This window comes from Cryptomeria japonica, chromosome 8 (assembly GCF_030272615.1).
Source record: "Cryptomeria japonica chromosome 8, Sugi_1.0, whole genome shotgun sequence".
Taxonomy (NCBI): domain Eukaryota; kingdom Viridiplantae; phylum Streptophyta; class Pinopsida; order Cupressales; family Cupressaceae; genus Cryptomeria; species Cryptomeria japonica.
The window spans coordinates 631,956,034-631,981,432 of NC_081412.1; the positions used below are offsets into that span (position 1 = coordinate 631,956,034).

General features: G+C 36.1%; 1 protein-coding gene across 1 annotated transcript in view; it reads right to left on the bottom strand.

Moving 5' to 3' along the window:
- Window positions 1-15,096: 15,096 nt before the first annotated feature.
- The window catches only part of LOC131043830 (receptor-like protein 39), a 52,565-nt gene continuing 42,262 nt past the window's right edge, over window positions 15,097-25,399 (bottom strand). Inside the window, exons 3-4 of the mRNA XM_059210609.1 lie at window positions 15,649-15,732; window positions 15,097-15,285 (exon numbers count right to left, since the gene is read on the bottom strand). Coding sequence (XP_059066592.1) covers window positions 15,097-15,285; window positions 15,649-15,732 — 273 coding nt within the window. The remainder of the gene's footprint in view (window positions 15,286-15,648; window positions 15,733-25,399) is intronic.

Consider the following 25,399-nt stretch of genomic DNA (forward strand, 5'->3'; position numbering starts at 1 on the left):
GCATACATACTAGCTCTACACTCTACATTCCCAAGGCATCCTTTTGACATCAATGGCAAGATTATTAAACCAAAATCAGCAATCTCCCCCTTTGTCATTGATGGTAAAAGTCAACTCATTGTTTGCACCTCATTCCACTCGCCTTTGATCTTTCTTCCTCCACTATATCTACCAATACTCCCATTCAAATATCTCCCCCTTTGTCATCAATGAGAAAGGGAGGACTGAAACTCTTTTACAAGGACAAATTGAAAAACTAGATGCTCCCCCTGAGTAGAAGATCTCTCTACAGGAACATTTAACAAGGAAGAAAGGCGTAAAACCCCAACTTCTATCTTAGAAACATAAATATCTCCTTAGGAAGTGGCTATGTAAAAATGTCTACAACCAGATCCTTTGTGGGACCCACATAGTCTAGTCAAACTCCTTGAATTGCAACTGATAGACTTATAAGGCACTAAGAAGGGGGGTGAATCAGTGCAAGTAAAAACTTAATAAATCTTATAACAACTTTCAACAACTTGAAAATCAATGAGCATGTAAGAAATATAGCCACATAGGAAAACACCCAACAAAGCATGCAAACCATAACACAATGGTTTTTATCATGGAAACCCAACTGGGAAAAACCATGGTGGAAATTATTACCCATGAGGATCTTCTAAGTGTAGTATAGAGATCCTACCGGTTAAGGTCATACAACCACCCTGTTAGGGGCGCACCCAGTTAAGAGTGCTTTAGCCCAGTTAAGAGCTATACAATAAAGCATGTTAGGACTCAGCCGTGTTAGGAGCTACCTGTGTTACTAGTATTTCCAAACACAAGCCAATGTGTCACTTGGTTAGAGGATTTCACCTTTGGACCTGCTAGGATCCTACCACACCATGTTAGGAGTGACCTTGTTAGAGGATTTTCTTGCTACAACAATTAGGAAGACAACAAGCTTAACTGATCTGAAGTTAGAACCTCTATGTCTTATTAGATCTTCTTTTTCTCAGCTTCTATCATTGACTAGACATCATTACCTACAATCAAATTCTCACTCTTGAGATATGAAATCATACAACTTACATCTTCTTATAAATAACTTTGTTAGGTCGGTTAACAACCTTGGAAGAATTCCCTAGGTTCATTGAATCTAGTCACCTTTTACATTTTCCCGCTCATTACACTTTTCTCTTATCAGCAAAACAATTCATAACTTAAAAACATAACAATAAGTCTACCAGTTACCGATCAAACTAACTCTGCTATATCGATTCTCTATTCTTCCTGACTGTGACTGGCAAACCCATCATAACTCGCTCAATACACCAAATATGTTGATGCAGTATGGAACATAGATGCATGTTTCTATCTCCAACACTCCTGTAAAACCACAACATCTAACTTTTCACGAATCATTGATACGAGTTTCTTGATCATCACTCTATTCTTATTTACCGGTTGACAACAACTTAGCAGTTTTGTTGTCTGACTGATTCCACTACCAGTTAGGCTATACTGGTTGGTCTAGATGACCTAGATGACTAAACAAACATCGTTACCATCAATGACAACACAAATAATGTCATCAAACAACCTATTACACCTATATCATCATCATTAAACCAAAAATCTCCCCCTTTTGGAATTGATGGCAATACTTAGGAAATCTTTTGTCTGACTAATGCAAAACTCCCCCTTAGCAATTATAGGTTGTTACAAAATTTTGACTGACTAACTTATACTACTCCCCCTTTGACAATAACAACAAAGGTAAGAAAATACAATTGAAACAAATGAATATAACACACCAAACTTTGCATTACCAAATGTATAAGAGTTCAAAAGTTTACAATTACATTTTGAGAAATATATCAACAATTTTAGTCTTCAAGACTTTCAAATCATTCTCCGATGTCTTTGAAAGAGTAGATGTAATTTCAATGCATGTTTGGACCTAGTATGCAAGTTTTTCCATAGCATCAAGTGTACTAATTTCAGGTTTAGTCAAAATTGCCTCTGTCTCTTTGTATCCTCTTTGCAAAATTTCTAGTTTGGGGATTAAATTAGTCTGTAACTCCTAGAATGATGTAGCCCTCTTTATCTATTATGTCTCACATGCCTTAAGATTATGCTATATCACTATGATAGATGTACCAAAAACTGTTGCTGAATTATTTAATGGATCAAATGATTCACTCAAACTCTTTAGCTCCTGTTGAGATTCCTTTATCTTCTTATCAAGATCATCATAAAACAATGAAAAGTTGCAAATTGTAGAAAGAATTTTACCTCCATTCTTCAAGGCTTCTTTGATTTGATCAATATTCATAGTAAGACCTTATCTGTCTTTTCCATTTGCCTTGACAAATGTCTCAATTATTTTATTTTCATATTCTTTCTCTACATTATGTAGAGAAGCCTCTCCAAGACTTTTCATTTGCTCCCCTGCTGTTGTGACCAAGTGACCAGTCCAGTTTTTAAATGGGATTTGTGAGACTATCAGTATCAATCTTCGGTAATAGACTAGAAAATATGTCAACTATAGTCTATATAGTTTGAGCTTCTCTCCTCTGAGCTCTTATTATCTTTGTCTTGGCCTTGGATTGCATTGCAGATGCAATCTCCATCAGTTATGTTGGACTCAACATATCCATATTTATTGGCCCTTGGATGGCTATTGTATCATCATCCTCATCATCATCAATGATTTTCTTTGGAGTAAGTGACTAGTGGGTCACTTTCTACTCTTGTGCCTCTTCTTTCTACTTCTCTTCTGGCTTATCTAGCAGCTTTGTAGATTGCACAACATATATTTGTATACTCTCTTGTGTATCTTTCTTCTCTTCATCTTTACCAGTTGGAATAACTTCTAGTATAACTGGTTGTTCTTCTATGATAGTAGGAACTAATGTGGCACCACCTTATGGTTCTTTCTTTGTTTGAGTAACACCTAGTGTCTCATCAATTTCAATCACATCCGGTAGCTCACCTTCAATTACCAGTGCTTCAAAGAGATCCTCTTCCTCAGAAGAATCTATCTTCTCTAGTTCCTCTCTTTCAAGTCCTAATTTTTTTTTCAAAATTTCTTCAGTCTCAGCTTGCACAAACTAGGACTCACCAACAAGCAATCTTGTTAACCTCTTTTTGGTACAAAATAATGGTTTTGATTATGAAAGAATTTCCTGCATTTCCTCCTTGGAGCTCTCCATTTGTAAATGAATAAATACATACTCTATCATTTTTTATCCTGCTTAATTATAGTCTACTATCTAGCTTCCAATTTACTATACAAAGAATCAGGTATTTGTCCTTGTAATTCAATCAATGCTTTTCTATATTGATTCATAAACCAAACAACTAATTTGTTTATGTGCTTCCTCACCAAATTGTTATAGTGCTTATTTACACGAATCAATATACCACACTTCCTTATATTCCTCAACAAGTTCTCAAGAGAAGTGTAAAGCGGAAAATCGAACCCCAGGTGTTCCCCCCACTCCAAGGAGAGAGAAAGGAGGTCACTAGGATTGACAGTTTTCATTTAGGAGAGACTTTACATTCAAAAGAGGGGTTGAAACTCACAAGATCCAATCCCACACAATGCAAGATTGAATTCTAAATGAGTTTCAAGGGTTGAGACAACAAGGATACCCTCTTTTGTAAAGAATGTAGATAGATTGAACTAGGAGTGTATGTAAAAGTAAGAAAGATTCGCTTGTAGATGGAGATAGGGACACGGGATGAAGCTACGGACCTGAAATTAGCATTTGTAAAGCGGAAAATCGCGATCGAACCCTAGTTGCTCTCTCCTCTTCCAACTCCAAGGAGAGAGAAGGGAGATTCACTAGGGTTGATGGTTTTCACTTAGGGGAGAGACTTTACATTCAAAAGAGGGGTTGAAACCCACAAGATCCAATCCCACGCAATGCAAGATTGGATGCTAAATGTGTTTCAAGGGTTAAGAAAGCAAGGCTACCCTCTTTTGTAAAGAATGTGCATAGAAGAATTAAGCTAGGAATGCATAGAAAGTGACAAAGATTCGCTTATAAACTGAGATAGGAATACAGTATGAAGCTGTGGACCTGGAATTAGCAGTAAAATGTCGATACGGCACTGTCCTGCAAATTTGAGCAAAAGTTGTCAGGACGATGGGGCCTGAGCGCCACGGTCCTCCGAAAAATCCGCGAAACGAAGGGGGATCTGTTCGTCTCTGCACAAGGATTCCAGATCTTCAATTTCAGCCGCGTACCTGCAACCTACACACAGAAAAGAGAAGATGATTGGGGGGTTAGGGATTAGGGGTTTGCCTTTAGGTCAAACCCCGGTTTTGGAATTAACCAAGAAATGAGCAAGTGCTGTAAATGTAAATGTATGTAAAACAAGTACTAATACCTTGTTCTAAGGATGTTTGTATCCTTATGTGCGAAGGTATAGATGTTGTATGTTGTTGTAATATGTAGTATGTGGTCTCCTCTTCAATGGTTGAATCCTTGACTTGAATGCAACACTTAGCCTTGAATGGAGACTTAGAAGGAATGATTGAATGCTTGAATGCTTGAGTATAGTTTCCACGCCTTGTACACATATCCTCTTCATGCCAAATGAGAGAGAAAAATGTAGTTTATATACTTGTCAATTAGGGCTGATAGACTCATTTTCCCGACCTTAGGCCGACCAGGAAAGTTAATTTCCAAATTGCAAACAAAAAGACTCGAGACCCCTTAGGAGACCGGGCCCGAAATAGGACCCAGGGACCAGGGCGCTGGGCGCCATGGTCCTGGGGACCAGGGCACTGGGCGCCCTGGTCCTGAAGGACCAGGGCGCTGGGCGCCTTGGTCCTGAAGGACCAGGGCACTGGGTGCTCTGGTCCCACCTCTCGGGACAGCAGGGTGCAAGGAGGTTCAGGCCAGGGTGCTTGAAAAATGCAGTTTTCAGTGTCGTAATCAGGTTTCGGGGTCTCCATTCAGGTTGCGTGTTGCGTCGCCATCGTGAAGACCGAAATGCAGTCGAAATTGCAAGTGTCGCAATTTTAGGACGCTAAATTTAGCCCCCACTTTAGCGGGAGTATGTATGCTCATACTTCCGGTAAAGTACAAGGAAACAACATTGAAAGACTTTCACCACGTCAAGGAGGCAAGACACACCAAGCCCCCAGTGGACTAAGGATCTTACGATTTCGATTGACAAAGTAAAAGGGAAGATCACGAGGGAGAACCATGACTGTCAGTAGTAAGGTTCCCTCACTATGAGTCATGTAAGAAAGATATCAAAAATTTTCAAGGCAAGGCTAAATTTACCAAGAAATTTTCAAGTATCTTGAAAAGATATGAACGGGATGTATGCCCCCCTACGTTAAAGCGATCGCACATGCCTCACCAGGGGTGATTGTTTTAACGTAGTGATACATATAAGAAATGAGAAAGGAGCACGTTATCGCAAGGATTTAGCCCCCAAGTGTGAGATAAGCCCAAGGATAATAGACACAAAACACAAAGCAGAAGGTGACTTTGCTTTCCTCGGGGTCAGTATGCTGTATGATAATTCATGTATATCATATGTATGTATGCATAATTGTTCTTCATTCCCCAATCAAGGAAGGTCACCTAGAAGAAGGGAACACATGTGTCTTTTGAGTCAACATGAGAGAGATCGAGAGATCTCAATGCTTTGCATCGTCCTCAAGTAGACAACACTAAGGACAACAAATAGAAAAATGAGAATAACATATAGAAGAAGTAACAAAAGAGAGGGTGAGAGAATCTGCTATGCTAATGTAACTAATCTAGCACGTCATCTACCCCCCGATCTTGCTGATCAATGTTTCGAGAAGGTAGGGAACATGCTAGAGGAGGAACATCCAACATAGCAGATGGAGCTATCACAAGATCCAAACAAGGGCTATGTTCATGTTCTGAGCCACGTTGTTCTTGTCTAGGAGCTAGGATAAATGCTTTAGAAAATTCATTAGATAAATGGTTATCAATATCAACAAGTTCATATTCACTATCAGAAGCAAGAGGAGAAGTAGCATTTTCATCATGAATAATATTTTCATCTATAGCATCATCAAGATTTATAAAAATAGGATCTTTAACTCGCACAGGTTCAAGACCATCATGCATCTTATGTTTAGGAGATTTCGGCTCAATTTCCGGCTGAGGAGAAAATGGAATAATGCTTGTTGAAGGTGTTTTTGGAGATTGCAAAGTTTGAGAAGCAGCTGCTTGAGCTCTAAGACGATGCTTTCATCGGCGTTCACGTGCAGAATGATTTCATCTAGTCTTAGTAGGAAGTGGAGAAGATTGAGGAGGAGGAGTGTTCTCATCCTTATCACTTGGGTGTTTAGGTTGTGGTCTCTTAGGCTGGATAATAGGAGAAGAGGAAGGTCTCTTCTCTCTATAAAAAGAAGGAGGAGGGACTGCTCCATACAAAGGAGGAATATTTGGTTTAGGAAGGAGACCAAGTCCATCATGACAAGGAGGTATAGGTCTACTTTTAGAAGGCTTATTAGGCATAGACATAATCACATCCATGGGAATGGGTTGGGAATCTTCTTGAGGAAAGACATTAGTTTTATCTTTCAAAGGAAGAACTTCCTTCTCAAGAATGATAGGAATATCAAGTTTGGGTGTTCTAGGTTCACTTAGAGATAGGATCATTTCTTTTTTCCACTTTTGATAAGATCTGAAAAGATGATCACTTCGCAGAGGAAGAGATTGGAATTGTTTAGGCCAAAAGTAATCAATAGGAACACTAGAGGTTCTTTCAGCTGGTTTAAAGAGACTATGATTGACAGTAACAATTTCACCATTATGGGGAAATTTCAAACACTTATGAATAGGAGAAGCAATAGCTTTCATGGAAGATAGCCAAGGATAGCCAAGCTTCACACGAAATTGTTCGGAAGAAGGAATAATAGCAAAGTTCACATCAAGAGATTTGTTATGGACCTCAATAGGTAATGTAATAGAACCAATTGCAGGAGAAGAAAATGCATCAAATAGTTTCACAATCGCATCTGTTTTGTCCTATATCACTTGATTCAATTGCAAAGTAAAAAGAAATTCTTCAGTAATAACATTAACCATGCACGAAGGATCAATAAGCACTCCCCGGCAAGGTGTATTCTTGACTTTTGCAACTATGTATAAAGGACCATCAGGTGCCCTGATAGTTTCACTAGAATCAAATGTGATGGAAGGTTCTTTAGGGTTTTCTTGCTGCTCTACAAAGTTAATCACATTCAGAGTCATAGACACAAGACCAGCAGATGAGAGAGAGGAATCATTAGCCTCAATTGCATTAGAGGTATGAGAAGGTAATGGATTAGTGAAAATCTGAAGATTTTGATTAGGAGGAGCTACAGATGTATTGCCTTTATCATTCACTCCAGAAACAGAAATAGTATTATTATCAATCAAATCTTGAATTTTACCCTTTAAAGAAAAACATTTTTCAGTATCATGCCCAGGCTGACGATGAAATTGACAAAAGGCTTTGTTATCAAAATAAGGTGAAGTAATCTTTGCAGGATCAATTTGCCTTATAGGAGGAAGAGTAAGCACATTTTGTTCCAATAACTTATTCATAATACTATGCAATTATTCATTCAAAGGAGTATACTTTCTTTCTTTCTTGAAAAATTTAGAAATAGGAGGCACACCTGATGCTGCATTCACATTGTTGTTGATGATGTTTCCATTGAATTTGATGGAATCTCTGTTCGGTTTAAACTTCCCAAATGGTTGTTGACTGCTATCACCCTTATCACTCGGAGCCATAGGATGTGATTGTTCCATTTGACTCACAGTCAGTTGATAATTGTGAAGAGTGGCACACAACTATTGGAAAGAAGTAAACTCAGAAAACAGAAGTTTGTCTCGAATATCTTTTTGTAAATTAGAAATAAAGATTCTTTGAATATCATTGTCAGGCACTGGAAAGGAAATTTGAGCATACAAATGCTTATATCTACCAATGAAATCAGTCACTTTTTCTTTAACACCTTGTTTACAATGCATTAAATCAATCAAAGTAACTTTAGGACTTATATTGTTTTGAAATTGTTGAATGAAAGCATTTGCAAGTTGTTCGAAAGAAGTAATAGAATAAGAAGGCAATGAGCAATACCATTGTAGGGCTTTGTCTCTTAATGTTCTAGTAAACAGTTTTGCAAGCAACCTTTGGTCATAAGCAAAATCAGTACATATTGTTTGAAAAGTCTTAACATGTGTTAGAGGATCACCTTTACCATTATAAAGCTCCAAATGTGGGATTTCAACATGTTTAGGAGGGATAGCTCGAACAATGTCAAGAGAAAGTGGGCTCGCAACGTCAAATGTGGGCACACTAAACTTAGATTGATTCATAGAGGCAATTTGTTGCTGTAAAGAAGAGACAGTTTGTGCAAGATTGTTAATGGTCGCTTCAGTCAAAGAATTCATATTAGACGTGTTAGATTGTGATGGAGGTGTTATGTTATTGAAAGAAGGTAGAGAGTAAGGTGGTGGGACTCTATGATAATTAGTCATAGGAGATGATTGGATAGGAGGAACACTACAAGGAGGAATGGAATGGTTAAACAAATTGCCCCCTTGCATCATGTTCATTTGTGGAGATGTAATAGGAACACTCATTGAAGGAATGAATGAAGAAGTCGGATTAAATGAAGGAAGAGGGTTAATTGAAGAAGAGGGATTGCCCCCATGACTAGTAATCACGGGAGGAATGTCTTGTATAGAAGTGGTCATTATGTTTGATGTAAAAGTAGGTATGCTAGCAATAGGAGTTGTCAAAGGAATAGAATGATTGACTTGAGTAGGAGGTTGTGTATAACCTAAGGTTTCGGCACAACTCTTCATAGGCATCACATTTGAATCCACAAAGTGTGCAATACCACGCAAAATATCAATTCCATTCTTATCACTTTGAAGCATATGTTTTAGACCCTCAATTAAAGGAAGAGCTTGACTATCAGGATACTCATGAGACATCCATTGGTGAAAATCATCAAATTGGTTATCCAATTTCAAAAGTTGTTCTACAGAAACCTCATGGAGAGATTCTTCATCATTAGGAGGATTAGAGGAATTACCCATGTCCTCGTTAAAAAGGCTATTCAAATTAGGTTCCATCTCCTCAGTAGTTAAACCTCGGAAAGACTTAATTCTACGGCTTCGTCTAACGGGAATAGTGTAAGTAGGGCTTATTGTTGTAAAACTCATGCACTAGAAAGAGAGAGAAGATTTTGAATTTAGAGGTAGCAATTTTTAGTAAAATCAGTCAATCTTCTGGATTTAAGCTGTTAAATGCAATCACGACAGTCTCCCAAAATTTCAGAAAAAATGTCCGGGACCGTGGCGCTCGGAGTGCAACACGGTCCTTGCAATTTTTTTCGAAATTTGCAGGGATGAAAGGTATGATGATTTTAAAGCCAATCTGAAAAAATTGAGTGATTTTACGATCTATAGATAGGCCAAATTAAAGTTGCAAATTCAAAATTGAACCCTACCAAGATTGTCGAAAAATGCAAAATTTGAATTTTGAAAAAGAGAGGGAAACTGAAATTTTGAATTTTATGATTTTAGAGGGAATGTCAAAAGCAATGCAAATTTTGAAATTTAAAAATTGACTCAATTTCACGCAAAATTCAATTTTGAAAGCGGAAATTGAAGTTGTTGTAATTAAGCACTTAATTTCAAAAGTCACAAATTGTAAGAATTTGAATAAATCACTAAAATTTCGAATGAATGCAAACACACTTTTCAGATTTAGGACAGTAAGAACACAATTTTGATACAAAATTTCAATTTCAATGATTTTTGAATGTTTAGAAGCCTTAATCCAAGCAATCACAAGACCAACTTTGACTGTAATTTTGAAAGTGTTATAATTGATAAAATCAGCCAAAATTCTGGATTTTAGCAGGAAAATACAGTAAGATCTCGCTCCCGAAATTTCAGAAAAAATGTCGAGGACGATGGCACTCGGAGTGCACACAGTCCTCGCAACTTTTTTCCAAAATTTCAGGGATGAAAGATATTGTGATTTTATGCCGGAATCCAAAGTTACAGCTGATTTGGAGATGTTTTGATCAGTGAAATTGTCGGACAAAGGTTGAATCAAGAGGGTTTCAAAAATTAGGGTTTTGACACTTAACCACTTAATTTTCAAAATTAAAGCACAAATATGAATTGATAATTTGTAATAGAAGGGTAGATCTAAAACAAGCATTAACATTTAGACATTTCACAAGCTTAATTACTAAAAAGAAATTTTAGGGTTTTTATACAATCACCTCTAAAATTTTGCAAAAGATCAAACATGGAAATGTAATCAAGGAATCCAATTTCAGATCTAACCATGAATAATCAGAAAGGATGTTCACGTCAGGTTCACCAAAATGTAAAGCGGAAAATCGCGATCGAACCCTAGTTGCTCTCCCCTCTTCCAACTCCAAGGAGAGAGAAGGGAGATTCACTAGGGTTGATGGTTTTCACTTAGGGGAGAGACTTTACATTCAAAAGAGGGGTTGAAACCCACAAGATCCAATCCCACGCAATGCAAGATTGGATGCTAAATGCGTTTTAAGGGTTAAGAAAGCAAGGCTACCCTCTTTTGTAAAGAATGTGCATAGAAGAATTAAGCTAGGAATGCATAGAAAGTGACAAAGATTCGCTTATAAACTGAGATAGGAATACAGTATGAAGCTGCGGACCTGGAATTAGCAGTAAAATGTCGATACGGCGCTGTCCTGCAAATTTGAGCAAAAGTTGTCGGGACGATGGCGCCCGAGCGCCACGGTCCTCCGAAAAATCCGCGAAACGAAGGGGGATCTGTTCGTCTCTGCACAAGGATTCCAGATCTTCAATTTCAGCCGCGTACCTGCAACCTACACACAGAAAAGCGAAGACGATTGGGGGGTTAGGGATTAGGGGTTTGCCTTTAGGTCAAACCCCGGTTTTGGAATTAACCAAGAAATGAGCAAGTGCTGTAAATGTAAATGTATGTAAAACAAGTACTAATACCTTGTTCTAAGGATGTTTGTATCCTTATGTGCGAAGGTATAGATGTTGTATGTTGTTGTAATATGTAGTATGTGATCTCCTCTTCAATGGTTGAATCCTTGACTTGAATGCAACACTTAGCCTTGAATGGAGACTTAGAAGGAATGCTTGAATGCTTGAATGCTTGAGTATAATTTCCACGCCTTGTACACATATCCTCTTCATGCCAAATGAGAGAGAAAAATGTAGTTTATATACTTGTCAATTAGGGCTGATAGATTGATTTTCCCGACCTTAGGCCGACCAGGAAAGTTAATTTCCAAATTGCAAACAAAAAGACCCGAGACCCCTTAGGAGACCGGGCCCGTAATAGGACCCAGGGACCAGGGCGCTGGGCACCATGGTCCTGGGGACCAGGGCGCTGGGTGCCCTGGTCCTGAAGGACCAAGGCGCTGGGCGCTCTGGTCCCACCTCCCGGGATAGCAGGGTGCAAGGAGGTTCAGGCCAGGCTTGAAAAATGCAGTTTTCAGTGTCGTAATCAGGTTTCGGGGTCTCCATTCAGGTTGCGTGTTGCGTCGCCATCGTGAAGACCGAAATGTAGTTGAAATTGCAAGTGTCGCAATTTTAGGATGCTACAGCATTAAAATGTCGAGATGATGCTGTCCTACAGATTTGAGCGAAAGTTGATGGGACGATGGCGCTCGGAGTGCACACGGTCCTCCAAAAAATCTGCGAAATGAAGGGGGATCTATTCGTCTTTGCACAAGGATTCCATATCTTCAATTACAGTCACGTACCTGCAACCTACACACAGAAAAGAGAGGATGATTGGGGGGTTAGGGATTAGGGGTTTTCCTTCAGGTCAAACCCCGGTTTGGAATTAACCAAGAAATGAGAATGTTGTAAATGTAAATGTTTGTAATGTAAACAAGTACTAATACCTTGTTGTAAGAATGTTTGTATTCTTACATGCGAAGGTGTAATGATGTTGTATGTTGTATGTTGTAGGTGATCTCCTCTTCAATGGTTGAATCCTTGTCTTGAATGCAACACCTAGCCTTGAATGGAGACCTAGAATGCTTAATTTCTTGAAGGAATGCTTGAATGTTTGAATATCGCTTCTGCCTCTTGCTACTACCACCCTTTTCTGTGAGGGGAAATGTAGGTTATATACTTGTCAATTAGGGTTAGGAGACTAATTTTTCTGACCTTAGGCCGACCTAGAAGCATTATTTTCTGAATTGCAAATTTAAAGACCCGATGCCCAACAAGAGACCGGGCCCAAAATAGGGGTAGGGACTAGGGCGTTGGGTGCCATGGTCCTAAGGGACCAGGGCATTGGGCGCCATGGTCCTAAAGGACTAGGGTGCTGGGTACCATGGTCCCACCTCCTGGGACAGCAGGGTGCAAGGAGGATCAGACCAAGGTGCAGAAAGATGCAGTTTTTGGTGTCGTAAATAGGTTTCGGGGTCTCCATTCAGGTTCAACGTTGCGCCGCCATCATGAAGACCCAAATGCAGTCCAAATTGCAAGTGTCACAATTTTAGGACGCTACATTTAGCCCCCACTTTAGTGGGAGTATAAGCGTATGCCCATACTTCCGGTAAAGTACAAGGAAACAACATCGAAAGACTTTCACCACGTCAAGGAGGCAAGATACACCAAGCCCCCAGTGGACTAACGATCTTATGAATTCGATTGACAAAGTAAAAAGGAAGATCACAAGGGAGAACCATGACTGTCAGTAGTAAGGTTCCCTCACTATGAGTCATGCAAGAAAAATACCAAAAAATTTCAAGGCAAAGCTAAGTTTGCCAAGAAACTTTTGAGAATCTTGAAGAGATATGGATGGAGTGTATGCCCCCTACGTTATAGCGATCACACATGCCTCATCAGGGGTGATTGCTTTAAGGTAGTGATACACATAAGAAATGAGAAGGTAAAGGAGCATGTTATCACAAAGATTTAGCCCCCAAGTGTGAGATAAACCTAAGGATAATAGACACAAAACACAAATCACAAGGTGACTTCACTTTCCTTGTGGTCAGGATGCTGCATGATAATTCATGTATATCATGTGTATGTATGCATAATTGTTCTTCACTCCCCAATCAAGGAAGGTCACCTAGAAGAAGGGAGCACATGTGTCTTTTGAGTCAACATGAGAGAGACCAAAAGAAATCTCAATCCTTTGCATCATCATCAAGTAGACAACACTAAGGACAACAAATAGAAGAATGGGAATAACACATAGAAGAAGTAACAAAAGAGATCAAGAGAGGAGGAGAGAGTCTGCTATGCTAATGAAACTAGTCTAGCACGTCATCCACCCCCCGATCTTGCTGATCAATATTTCGAGAAGGCAAGAAACACACTAGAGGAGGAACATCCAACATAGCAGATGGAGCTATCACAGGATCCAAACAAGGGCTATGTTCATGTTCCAAGCCACGTTGTTCTTGTCTAGGAGCTAAGATAAGTGCTTTAGAAAATTCGTTAGATAAATGGTTATCAATATCAACATATTCATATTCACTATCAGAAGTAAGAGAAGTAACATTTTCATCATGAATAACATTTTCATCTATATCATCATCAAGATTTATAAAAATGGGATCTTTAACTCGCACAGGATCAAAACCATCATGCATCTTATGTTTAGGAGATTTTGGCTCAATTTTCGGCTAAGGAAAAAATGGAATAATACTAGCTAAAGGTGTTTTTGGGGATTGCAAAGTTTGAGAAGCAGGTACACGAGCTCTAAGATGACGCTTTCATCGATGTTCATGCATAGAATGATTTCAGCTAGTCTTAGTAGGAAGTTGAGAAGATTGAGGGGGAGGAATGTTCTCATCCTTATCACTTGGGTGTTTAGGTTGTGGTCTCTTAGGTTGGATAATAGGAGAAGAGGAAGGTCTCTTCTCTCTATAAGAGGAAGGAGGAGGAACTGCTCCATATAAAGGAGGAATATCTGGTTTAGGAAGGAGACCAAGTCCATCATGATGAGGAGGTATAGGTCTACCTTTAGAAAGTTTATTAGACATAGACATAGTCACATCCACAAGGATGAGTTGGGAATCTTCTTGAGGAAAGACATTAGTTTTATCTCTCAAAGGACGAACTTCCTTCTCGAGTACAAGAATTCTACCTCATAGCCTGTAACTGATTGCTTACCAGTTGAAAGATGTCCGCCAAAACTAGATTCAGGCTCTGCAGGAATTTGTTATTGTCAGAAATAATTATTTTTGTCTGTTGGATCATGCCTGTCAAATAGTGTATTTTCTACTTCGGTGATCGTTCTCCTTGAGTTGTTCCCTTACATAGTTCAATCCACTGAGTGATAAGACTATCCAATCTTGGACCAAGTTTTATTTTCAGTTCTCAGGTCTCTGACCTTATGCTTGCTTTCTCTTCCTCAAGTTTCTCTAACTTTTCCTCAAAAACTACCATTTTATAGTTCAAAAACTGAGATAAGTCCAAAAGAACCTATCATATTATCCACAATGTCATCTATCTCCTTCTGTGTCTTCTTGATTTCCTCATCAATATCTCCACTCAGATGGTGAGGCTTGCATGCTTCTCTATACAACTCCTTATATTCCAAAATTGTTGAGTTAAGTATCGGTAATAGTGAATCCATGTGCTTAGTACAGTCTCTGATAGTTTTCTAAAAGAATTCACCTTTCTCTTTATCTACTCTTTCCTTTATGGTTTCCTCATTCACCTTATCTATGGTTAAAACATTTTCAGCAATAAATCTGGACAATGTGTCCAATTTACCCAAAGAATCCTTAATATGATCTATCTTATAGGTTGGTGCAATCATCTTCAAAATAGGTAATGTGTCATCAATAGCCTTAAATGCTATGGCATTGCAATCTGTTATCCTCTTGATTGAATCCAAAAGAACATATGTTACATTAGTAGGTCTGAATTCTCCAGTAGATGTGCTTGGATTAGCAATAGATTTCCTTTCAACGGATACTTGCCCAATTGCCTTAACTATTTCTTCCTTGTTTCCATCAATTGCTTCCTTTTTATTTACATTTTCTGCCTATTTCTCACTCTGTGATATTACCTCTGCTTCTTTTGGTTTTTCATTCTATGTAAGTACCTCTGCATCTACCAGTTTCTCAGTCTCTGGTTTCTCAGTGTTAGTTACCTTAGCCTCTAGCGATATCTCAGTGTTCTGAGAGTCAATAGTGTGTGTCGGTGACTCAGAGATCTCATTGTGTGTAGCATGAGCAGTCTTAACCTCTATAGTCTCTTTATCCACAACAATGTTAACATCCTATGTATCAAAATTCATAGTAAAGAGAATCTTAGAATCTGGGTTAGTGTCATCATGTGTTACTTCTTCAGTTGCCTTATCCGGTTGATTGTCTGTATGTACTGGTATCTCTGAAGTTATTGGTGGGGTGTCCTGTGCCAGTGGAGAAAGGTTATCTATGACCCTTAAAACATGTACACTACCAATTTTGCTTTTACCTTTGTCCTTTAGATATACCTTCGCAAAAGATTTATCCATTTTCTGTCTCTTCCTTTCCTCTTTCTTTCCTTTTTCAAAAAAAAATATGTCCCATTTGTCTGCAGTTTCATTAGCAATCTCTTTTACTCTTCCTTCCATTAGGCTAACCTGTCGGTGTCCACTCACAAAAACTGGCTGGTTTACTTCAGAAATCAATTCATCAATTTCCTCTCTAGAATTTACAGGGTGCATTGCCAATAATGCTTCAACCTTTAAATTTTTATCCAATTCCATCACTAACATTCATTTAGCCTCAAGTCTCAGATAAAGATCATTAGGTAAAACATCCACAACTTCAATCAAAACCTTCTTATAGATATCTCGATGCAAAATTATATTTTCCTCTATTGTCTCCTTATCAGAATCCTTGTAAGAATGATAATATTTATTTATATTGTAAAGATTACCATCTTGTGTTATCTCATTTACCTTCCTCCAGTGTAAGGGTATCTGGTGCCTTAGGTTGTTTCTTCTTTGGTGTTAGCTTATTCTTAGGTTCCCTTACAACCTGCTGCTTTTTCCTTAATATCCTTGTCTTTTTAGGTGAAGGAGAAGGTACCGGTGATGGTTTCCTCTTCCAGCTTTCAACTCTTTTAAACCTAGCTACTTTTCCACTGTCTCTATCCGAAGAAGTAACAACCGGTGAAACATGAACTATCAGTTCCAATCCTTCTAGTTCACTAGCAAATATACCACTCAAGTTCATTACATTTTCCTTGACCTCCTTCACCATCTTGAATGCATCTCTGATAAATTTTTCTCTTCCTTTTCTTTGTTTTTGCATTGAAACAGTACTCTCAATATTCTCAGCACTACCAAATATTTTCTCAGATGGTTCCCTTGGTGCATCAAGAAGTGTCTTATAGCATAAGATTCAAGTACATTTAGATCAACTTCATAACCCATTTCTGTTATCCAAATAGTTCTAGGAGTAACATCTTCCATCCATGTTTCATCATGTTTGATTACAAAATAAATTTACTTATCATACTTGTCAATAATGCTCTATGGTATCCTTTCTCTGGCTTTCATCTTGGTTTGGAAGTTTTTGAAGTAGTTTACTATAATGTTGACACTATTAGAGCCCATACCAGTGATAGCTTCCATGATCTGTTTGCCTACCGGGATGTCATATCCAAAGTCCTTATGACCAATGTCGAGTATCTCTTTGGTGAAGTACAACATCAAAAACACAAGTAAGTTGCCAAAATGGAATGTCTCCTTCTTGTCACCCTTAATCTTTTTCAGGTTATCAATCAGTTCATCCTTAAGCCATTCATAGATATCAATTTTAGCATATTTATTGACCATCTCATATGCACTATGAATACATAAGCTGGAAACAAAGTTTAATCTATTTGCATGAGTTACTCTATAGCCAAGTACCATGCTCACATATCTCACATTTGCATCAGTAATGTCATTAACCTTAAGAGATCTGTTGTCAGATGTAGCTCCTATTAAATCCATAACACCCTTGTTAGGTATCTTGTTTGTTTTGTAGGGCCTACTACCAGTTGAGGGTAAACCAGTAACTGCCTTGATTACTTCGTTTGATATTTTAAAAACTGAATCTAGCCACATAAACTCTCCATGAACTCTACTTAATACAAAATGAACTACCTCCTTTAGAAATCCAGGTATGTTCAGTTTTTCAAGAAATCCTAGGTCTCCTACAATCTTGTGCTCTGATTTAACCAAACCTTATTCATCAGTAATAACATCATTGTACATAATCTTTAAGTCATCAGTCCCTAAATTCTAGGGTCTTTGACAAAAGAAACTCCCTTCAGAATTTTCAAAAAAGCTTTAATAGAATCATCTTGCTTGGCAATTTTAGGGATGATTTTAAATATAGGTCTAGGGCACTTAATGTTCTCTACCATAGTAGGGTTTGCAATAAACTCAGGTGTAGAATATGAAGATGCCATGATACTGAAATAAATACCTCTTGCTTAAAATCCTTTAATGCCTGAAAAACACCTTGCTACTTCGCCTTTAGAATGCCTTTGCTCCTCTTCGTGCTCTCTGAATGCTTGGATTCTTGGTGAATTTGAAATTAGGGTTTATCGATGCTTTATAACCAAAAATTTCATCAACAACCGCATTAAATGCTTGTTGGTTAAGTGAAAACTTAACACATCTTCCGGTAAAGAAGAAATATGTCTTCTCACCATCAACCGAGGGTAGAATGCATGATTTTCAACTTGTTGTCATACCCCGTAAGGATTATTCCTTAGTTAGATGAAGAATCTCCTACCGGTGGAGGGTTTCTCTGTTCCACTAGTGCAGAGATAGATTCATCAACTCTCTTATCTCTCTTCTTAATCCATTTTTTTGAAAATTCTTGCCTTATTTCACTTACTTTTTCTTTTTCCTTCTCATTAAATCCAAAATTATTTGCCGGTGCAGTCTTGTTTCTATAAAATCTTGCAATATGCCCAACCTTGTTACATGCATAACAAGTTACATTATTCTTCTGAATAGCTTTTCCATATCCTTGACTGGTTTGTATTTTGCATTGATTAGATAAATGTCCAAATCTACCACAAACATAGCATTTCACACTCATTCTGCAATTCTTTGAGTTATGACCAACTTTATTGCATTTGGAACATTGACCGGTGGGTAAATTTATATTCTGATTATTTCTAAATCTGCACTGATTTTCTCTATGACCATACTTGTTGCAATTGAAACATTTCCCATTAAATTTATAGCCATTAGGTTGCCTTACTGGTTTATTGTGATCTTGACTATTTGCAGTCCTGAAACTTTCCCCATGTTCAAATCCAAGTCCAACTGTATCTCCATCAGGTTTATGTCTTTTCAACATGTCATCAAGTCTTTCTGAATTTTTCTTGAATTGGTCTTTGTGTTCATTTGTAGTGACCAACTCATTTTCCAAAATGCCAACTTGTCTCCTAAGCTCATCTTTATCATGTTGCATGTGAATCAGTTCTATCTTTAGCATATCATTTTCATGACAAAGTCTCAGATTTTCATTTGCTCCATCATTAAGTCTCCTAGTCAAGTCTTCTTCATTCTTCTTCCTGTCTTCAATATCCTTACATAGCCTCATGGTTAGATCTTGCATTTCATTCCTCATGTTACTGTTCTCTTGTCTCAACTTCTCTGCAATATCTCTAAGAGTTTTTTTTTCATCATCTTTCTGTATTTTCTCATGAAGTTCCTTCATCTTGTTTTGTGCTATAACCAGGTTCTCTTGAAGTCCTTTAATGAATTCTTGTGCAATCCTTAGATCATCTTCAAGTTTGATAGTCTTCAATTTTTCTGCATCAAAATCTTCAAGAGCTCCTTCCAACTATTTTCTCAAACTCTCCATCAGTACCGATTTTAGAATCTTCCTCAAGCTATTAGTGCTTTTGCAAATAGAAGACTAGGCTCTAATACCAATTGTTAGATGCAATGACAGTCCCAAAGACACTGAGAGGGGGGGTGAATCAGTGTGTAACTGGTAAACTAAATATTTAATCTTATTTATAAATTTGCAACCCAAACCAATGTACTGGTAAACAAGAAATTATGCAACACATAGAAATAGCAGAGACAACATAAGTGCACACCATAACACAAGATATTTTAGTGAGGAAACCTAGTGTGGGAAAAACCTCGGTGGGATTTCTGACCCACAATATTTACTCACTGACCAATATGAATTAATATTACTTACAATAAGGGCCTACACATGTAGGAAGGACAACAACCTAGAGCGCACTACTCACTGAAGGAGTCTCACTGACTACAATATGGATAATTAAATCCAATACAATGTACTGCTCAAAATAGCATCTCTAATGCCTGATTCAGTACTGGTTTAAGCTTAGCCATATACCTTAACCAAAACCTTTTGCTTGTCTTATGTATCTTCTATATTCTCCCAACTATATCAAAATGACCTCTAAGAGCTCATAGATATATGAGTCTTTTATAATATACATCATGTCGGCTTACAAATAATTAATTACATTTACAATAGAATTTAGATAAACAAAACTTGTCTCATGTCAGCCTTAGTGCTGGTATACTTCATTGCTAGTGTAATCTAGATGCCCGCCGGCACTAGTGTCTGCCGATGTATGAATTAAATCCTTTTACTGGTTTGTTGCCATCAATGACAACATCAGCCATTCTTGTTAGAGTGTAGAATGAGAATGGTTGATGTTGTCACTGATATATATATTAGAGGACACATACACTGAGATAATGTGTCGGCCTGGCCTAATACATTATCTAATAAAGCCTTGAACATAAACCTGATAACCAAGTCAACCTCTACAACATCTCTACATACTTGCTTATGCATGATTTATTTACCGATGCATATACCTTAATTATTGGAATAGGATAGTGCCATTCAGACCCATAGATGTTGACCCATTAATAAAAAAAATCAAGCATAATATCTCCAAACTCCAAAATATAGATTCAACACATACTAAGGATATCGAACCATGAGACAGGAAGGGATACATCTGTCATAGCAAAAATAGCGGATACCCACACACATAACTAATATAGGGACCAATTTAAGCACAACTTTAGAATTTCAGAGATAAACATCTTCTAGAAATTACTCCACTAGATCAACTACATCACATCCCATAGCATTACAAGCTTGTGCATCACTTGCTCATAGAAAAAAATGCACACACCAATTGCATACAACATCTGGACCAAACCAGATAATAGGTTTGACATCAATATACTGCATATACCATCTGGGCCAAACTGGATAACTGGTTTGACATTAATGACAACAATATTCACATAAGTCTAACAATCTCCCCCTTTATCATTGATGGAAAAACATAACGAAACATATTTGCATACAACTCAACTCCCCCTAACTCATATATATCCTTAATTCCAAAGTCAACAATCCTTTCTCCCCCTTTGACATCAAGGACAAAAGGTGCCTTTGATGAAAAAGAAAAGAAAGAAAAAGGAGTATATATATAACCACAAAAAGACATTGTAAAACAAAATTGAATACCAAACCAAAAGAACCTTCAACTGCTCTTCTTCAGAAAGATAAGCTTGTATTTCTCCTTTAGTTTTGGAAGAAGAACCTCCCAAAAATGTATGGCCAATTTAATGGTAATTGAAAGACTCCCACACTCCACTAACAGATCAAAAAATGAGAGAAACTATTTGGAGCAGATGGATTCTGCTCATACTCAATTGCACTACCAAGAAATGCAAAGAAATGTTCCAACATTGCCTTAACAATCTCTTTTACTTTCCAAAACATACTTACAAAGTCTTCTTTCTACCTCTGCAAGCATAAGAGTTTATCTTGAAGAGAGTTTTTTCCTTTTCTCTGCTCACAATCCTTATCATCCAGGAAATCAAAGGATTTGTCCAATAAACTCAATTCATCTTCAATGACATCAATTTTGGTTTTATGCTTCACTGCAGCTATTGGCCAAGAGATATAGTACTTACCTATAGACTTTGTTGGCACTGTCGATATAATCTCTCAAATCCTCAATGCACATCGATAAAGAATAATGTGTATCAACATAATCATTCAACAAATTCTACATATCAGTACTTTTCTCCTCTGAAACTCCGGCTACAATAGATTGCTCAAATAACTTCTGCTTAATAATTTCACAAAGATCTACTTTAGAAGTGAATTACTGATATCTTCAATGAAGATATAATTCAAGACTAAGTTATTCTTAATAAATTTTTAATTCTATCAGACTCAATAGAAGATAGCCATATCCTGCCAATTTTCCTGATTCCATTAATGCTACCAACCATCTCTGGCAAGTTTTATTCATCATCTGATCCTTTAGCTCTTCCTGCTCTGCAATAACTAACTCTCCTTCTACTATAGGAGACTGTGGATCATCAATTACAACAATATATTTCTCTTTTAGATCATTTATTTTCTTTGATTTGGAAACACTCATAGGAATAGGCTGTCTACTTTTCCTCCTTTTGAAGGAAGAATCTCCAAAACTAGTAACACAAGATATCGAACCGATGCTCCACATATTCAAGAAAGATTTCAAATATGCATTTCATGCTTCCTCTTTACTACCTAAACTATTCAAATATCTAAATATCTACCTCACAATAGGGTTGATAATCTTGTCAATGATTAGTGCTCGATGATAACCCTTTATGCCGGTTAGTGTTTCCACTTCTTTGTTCTTTATTGACTTCTTAGCCAAAACAACTCTATTGTCGCATAAGCTGGTGATAACTAAGATAATATCCTTCATGATTAGATAGGGCTTGTCCAACACGATGTTTTTATTCCACACATGGTCAAGGATCACTCTAATAACCTTCGCATCATCAAACCAAGGGAATTATGTTCATCGATTTAGATCTTTGCACTCCAATTCCTCAAGTCTCTGCAACTCAACACCACTTAGATTAGCTTCAACATTTCTAATTTTTTTGGGTCAAATTCATCATAGAACACATTTTCTAGAACTTGAAACTCCACACTGAATGATTCTTAGATGATCATTTTACCTTCCATGATTGCATGCTCTGCTACTTTTTTACTATTCACAATATTCTAAAGAATGAATTCAAAAGATTGATACTTATCTTGCCAAAATTCTCCCTTTAGGGTTTTACCACCAAGAAATGTGTCGTTGATGATGTCAGCAAAAATTATTCAATTATTGAATAGCTCTTAAACTCAATCATGACAAATCAACAACATGATCCAATTAGATAGGGGAGGATAAAATATTTTACCTTCAAAAGAGAACCCCCTTGAGCCAAACAATTATACTCAGTTACTAGAGGAGGAGGTGCCAGCACTTGATTCTCATACACTAGGTTCACTTCCTTTGCTCACTTCCTTCTTTCTCGAGCCTAGATTTTCCTTCTTCTTGAATCCATCATTCTTCATTACATTCTTCTCAGTAGGTCTGTTGAATAAGAAATGTGCAGAGGGTATTTGCAGAGCTCAGGCATATGCAATGAATTGGATTATAATGAAAGTGACATGGAAAATTTTATCTTATAATATAAATCGAATGTGCAATGCATTCGATTGCAGTAGCTAGCTATTTTCAAATTTGAATTTTTGTGGGAAACAGTTGGTCATGTCATATTAAATATGCAGTCCTCCATTGCTTTGAATTGTTCAGTTTTCTTCTATGCTTTGAATGAAACTTGGTTTTTTTAATTTGATTTTATGCAAATTCATGGTTACTAGGGAGCCTTACACCAATTGTTGCAAATGTAGGTACCAAATGCAAATCCATTTAATGCATGAATCTGTGAAGTGATATTTGGAAGAATGTACACTTGAGTGTCTAAGAAGTCTAAAGTTGATTGTTTTTATGTCATGTAATGCACCAATAGTTGTGCATATGTAATTGTAATTGGAGTACATTTGTACTTTTTAACCACTTGCATAAAGTGGCAAATGTAAACATTAAGTTTTAAAAAATAAAAAATGTTTATCATTTGTACAAGTTGTTTTGTATTAAAATAGGAAATGTACTAGTAGTTGTTTAGTTTTTTTTTTACTTTTTTGTTGTCAACTACTAATTCATTTGTGAACATGTATTGGTGTTAAAATAAATATTTACTGGTATTTTTTATATTTATGTACTGACAATTTTTTTTTTATGTTTTGGGGGGTCAACATGATAATAAGGTGGCGATTATTGGAACTATGTTATCTATTGGTACTCTTCCCCTAATAGAAACCTTCTTGTTCAATTTGTTTCTATATAATGGTATGACATGAGTTCTACTGTATATCACTTGAAAATAGATAAATTGAATTGTCTCTACCAGTCATTTATTCGCTGCTTGTTTTTCAAATTTATTATTTATTGAAATAATTAGATTAGACTATTTCAAATTATTTTAGGTTCACTTTGTGCTTCAATATTTGTAGGGCATATAACTCCGAACGAAAACCTTTCTACAAGATAAGCAAGAAATCAAGGCGACATATCAATATCATTAAAAAAAAATCTCTAGCCATATATGGACTAGGATCAATGGCACGAATCTGCACTAGTCATATACTTATCCTAAGAAGACTTATAAGTGGGATGCTTCTTCTTGCATTGAACAATTGTCTAGGTAGATTCATTATTACTATTAGAACGACACTAACCCAAAGACAAAGATGGATCAACAACATCAGAAACAATAACATTATCAATAGAAATAATAGTATTAAGGGTAAGAGTGTTACAGTAGGAGCATAAATCATTACCAATAGAAGTAATACTAGAATCATTGATAACATCAGCTAAAAAGAGAACAAACCCTAATTTACAAAATGTTGAATATGTCAAAATAGTTTATTTTTTAATACAAAGAGAAATGATAATTTAAAGCAATAATTAACTATTCAAACTTCACATTATATTTCTCTAGGATATTATCAAATCTAGTATAAATGGGTATGATATATAAAGGTTTTAAGGTTACCAATGTCCCTTAATTAAGTGTTTAATATTTATATAATATTATTTTATAGTAAGAAAATAAAATTTTGTGATAATTACGAAATGTGTTTTTTCCTCTTTAAAAAATTAGAGTTCTTATCATTCTTTTAAATATATTTTAAGGATAATAAAAGGAAAAAAATTAATTGTAAAATGGTTTCAGTGTTAATATACAATTACTTATTCATAAAGATACAATCTTAAGATCTTTTCTCTTAACATCATCACCTCAATTTTAATTTGTTGTCATTGTTGCAAAGTAAGGGATAGACAAAAAAAAATAGCTATGAGTTTTAAATTATTCTAAATTTAGTCTTTTTCTTTTAATAATAACCTTGAAACAAATTGAAAATATTTTAAGTTTAATTTCGACTTTTAACTAGAACTCTTAAATTGTGTATTATAATTATTTTTTTCTTACTTATCTCGGTCTTGTAGTGTTCTTTTCTTTCACTCTCGTGGAATTCTCCATTTACAACCAATATGAGACTATGCCTTCTCTCCTGAATTTTCTAGGTTTTTTTTTTCTTGGGGTTACAACACAATAGTGTGTCCTACTTTACTACGTTCTCAAGCCACCAAAAACATTTCTTAATAATTCTCAATTTGTTTGAATTATATCAAAAGATAGACAATGATATAATTTTAGATTTGTTTAAATTACATGGAAATATAGACTATAATTTAAAGACGATGTAAACTAATAATTTGTTCAACTTTTGTGTAGATTCAATTTATAATTGTTAAGAAAATCTAAAAAATATTTCTATTATTTTTATTTGTATTACGTAATTTACTTTTTTATTTTTATATTACATTTTAATGAGTAAGACTTTATCATATCATAAAATATTTTCTACAGATAATTTGTTTTCACAATTTCTTAGAATTAACCAATATTGTAATTTTTTAAAATATGAATATTTTTGGTAATTTTCTATTGAATTTAATATTTAGATCATTTTTTTTAATTATTATTAACAAACAAATTATATCCATATTTCAACATATCACATCTATCTATCTATATAAGAAAGGAAATACCTTTTTTAAGATTTTTCTAACAATATTTCATTGTTTTATTAGTATTTTGTTTTAAAGTCTTTTTATCTTTGTAATGAACTTAATTCATCATGAACTCTTTTTAAAATGAAACATTAGATATCATTAAGTAAATTATCCAATCAAAAATTACATATATATATAAAATAGCATTTTCATTTGATATTCTAGAAAGCTAAGTAACATTTTTTATTAATACTTTGATAGACAAAATATTTGATTTAAGTGTAAGCAATTTTATTCAAACTATTTTTTTCTAAGATGATTTGATACAGTCCCTTCCAATTTACATTCCTTAAGGAAAAAAAAACACCTCTAAATTTAAATCATACTTTTCAAACAAA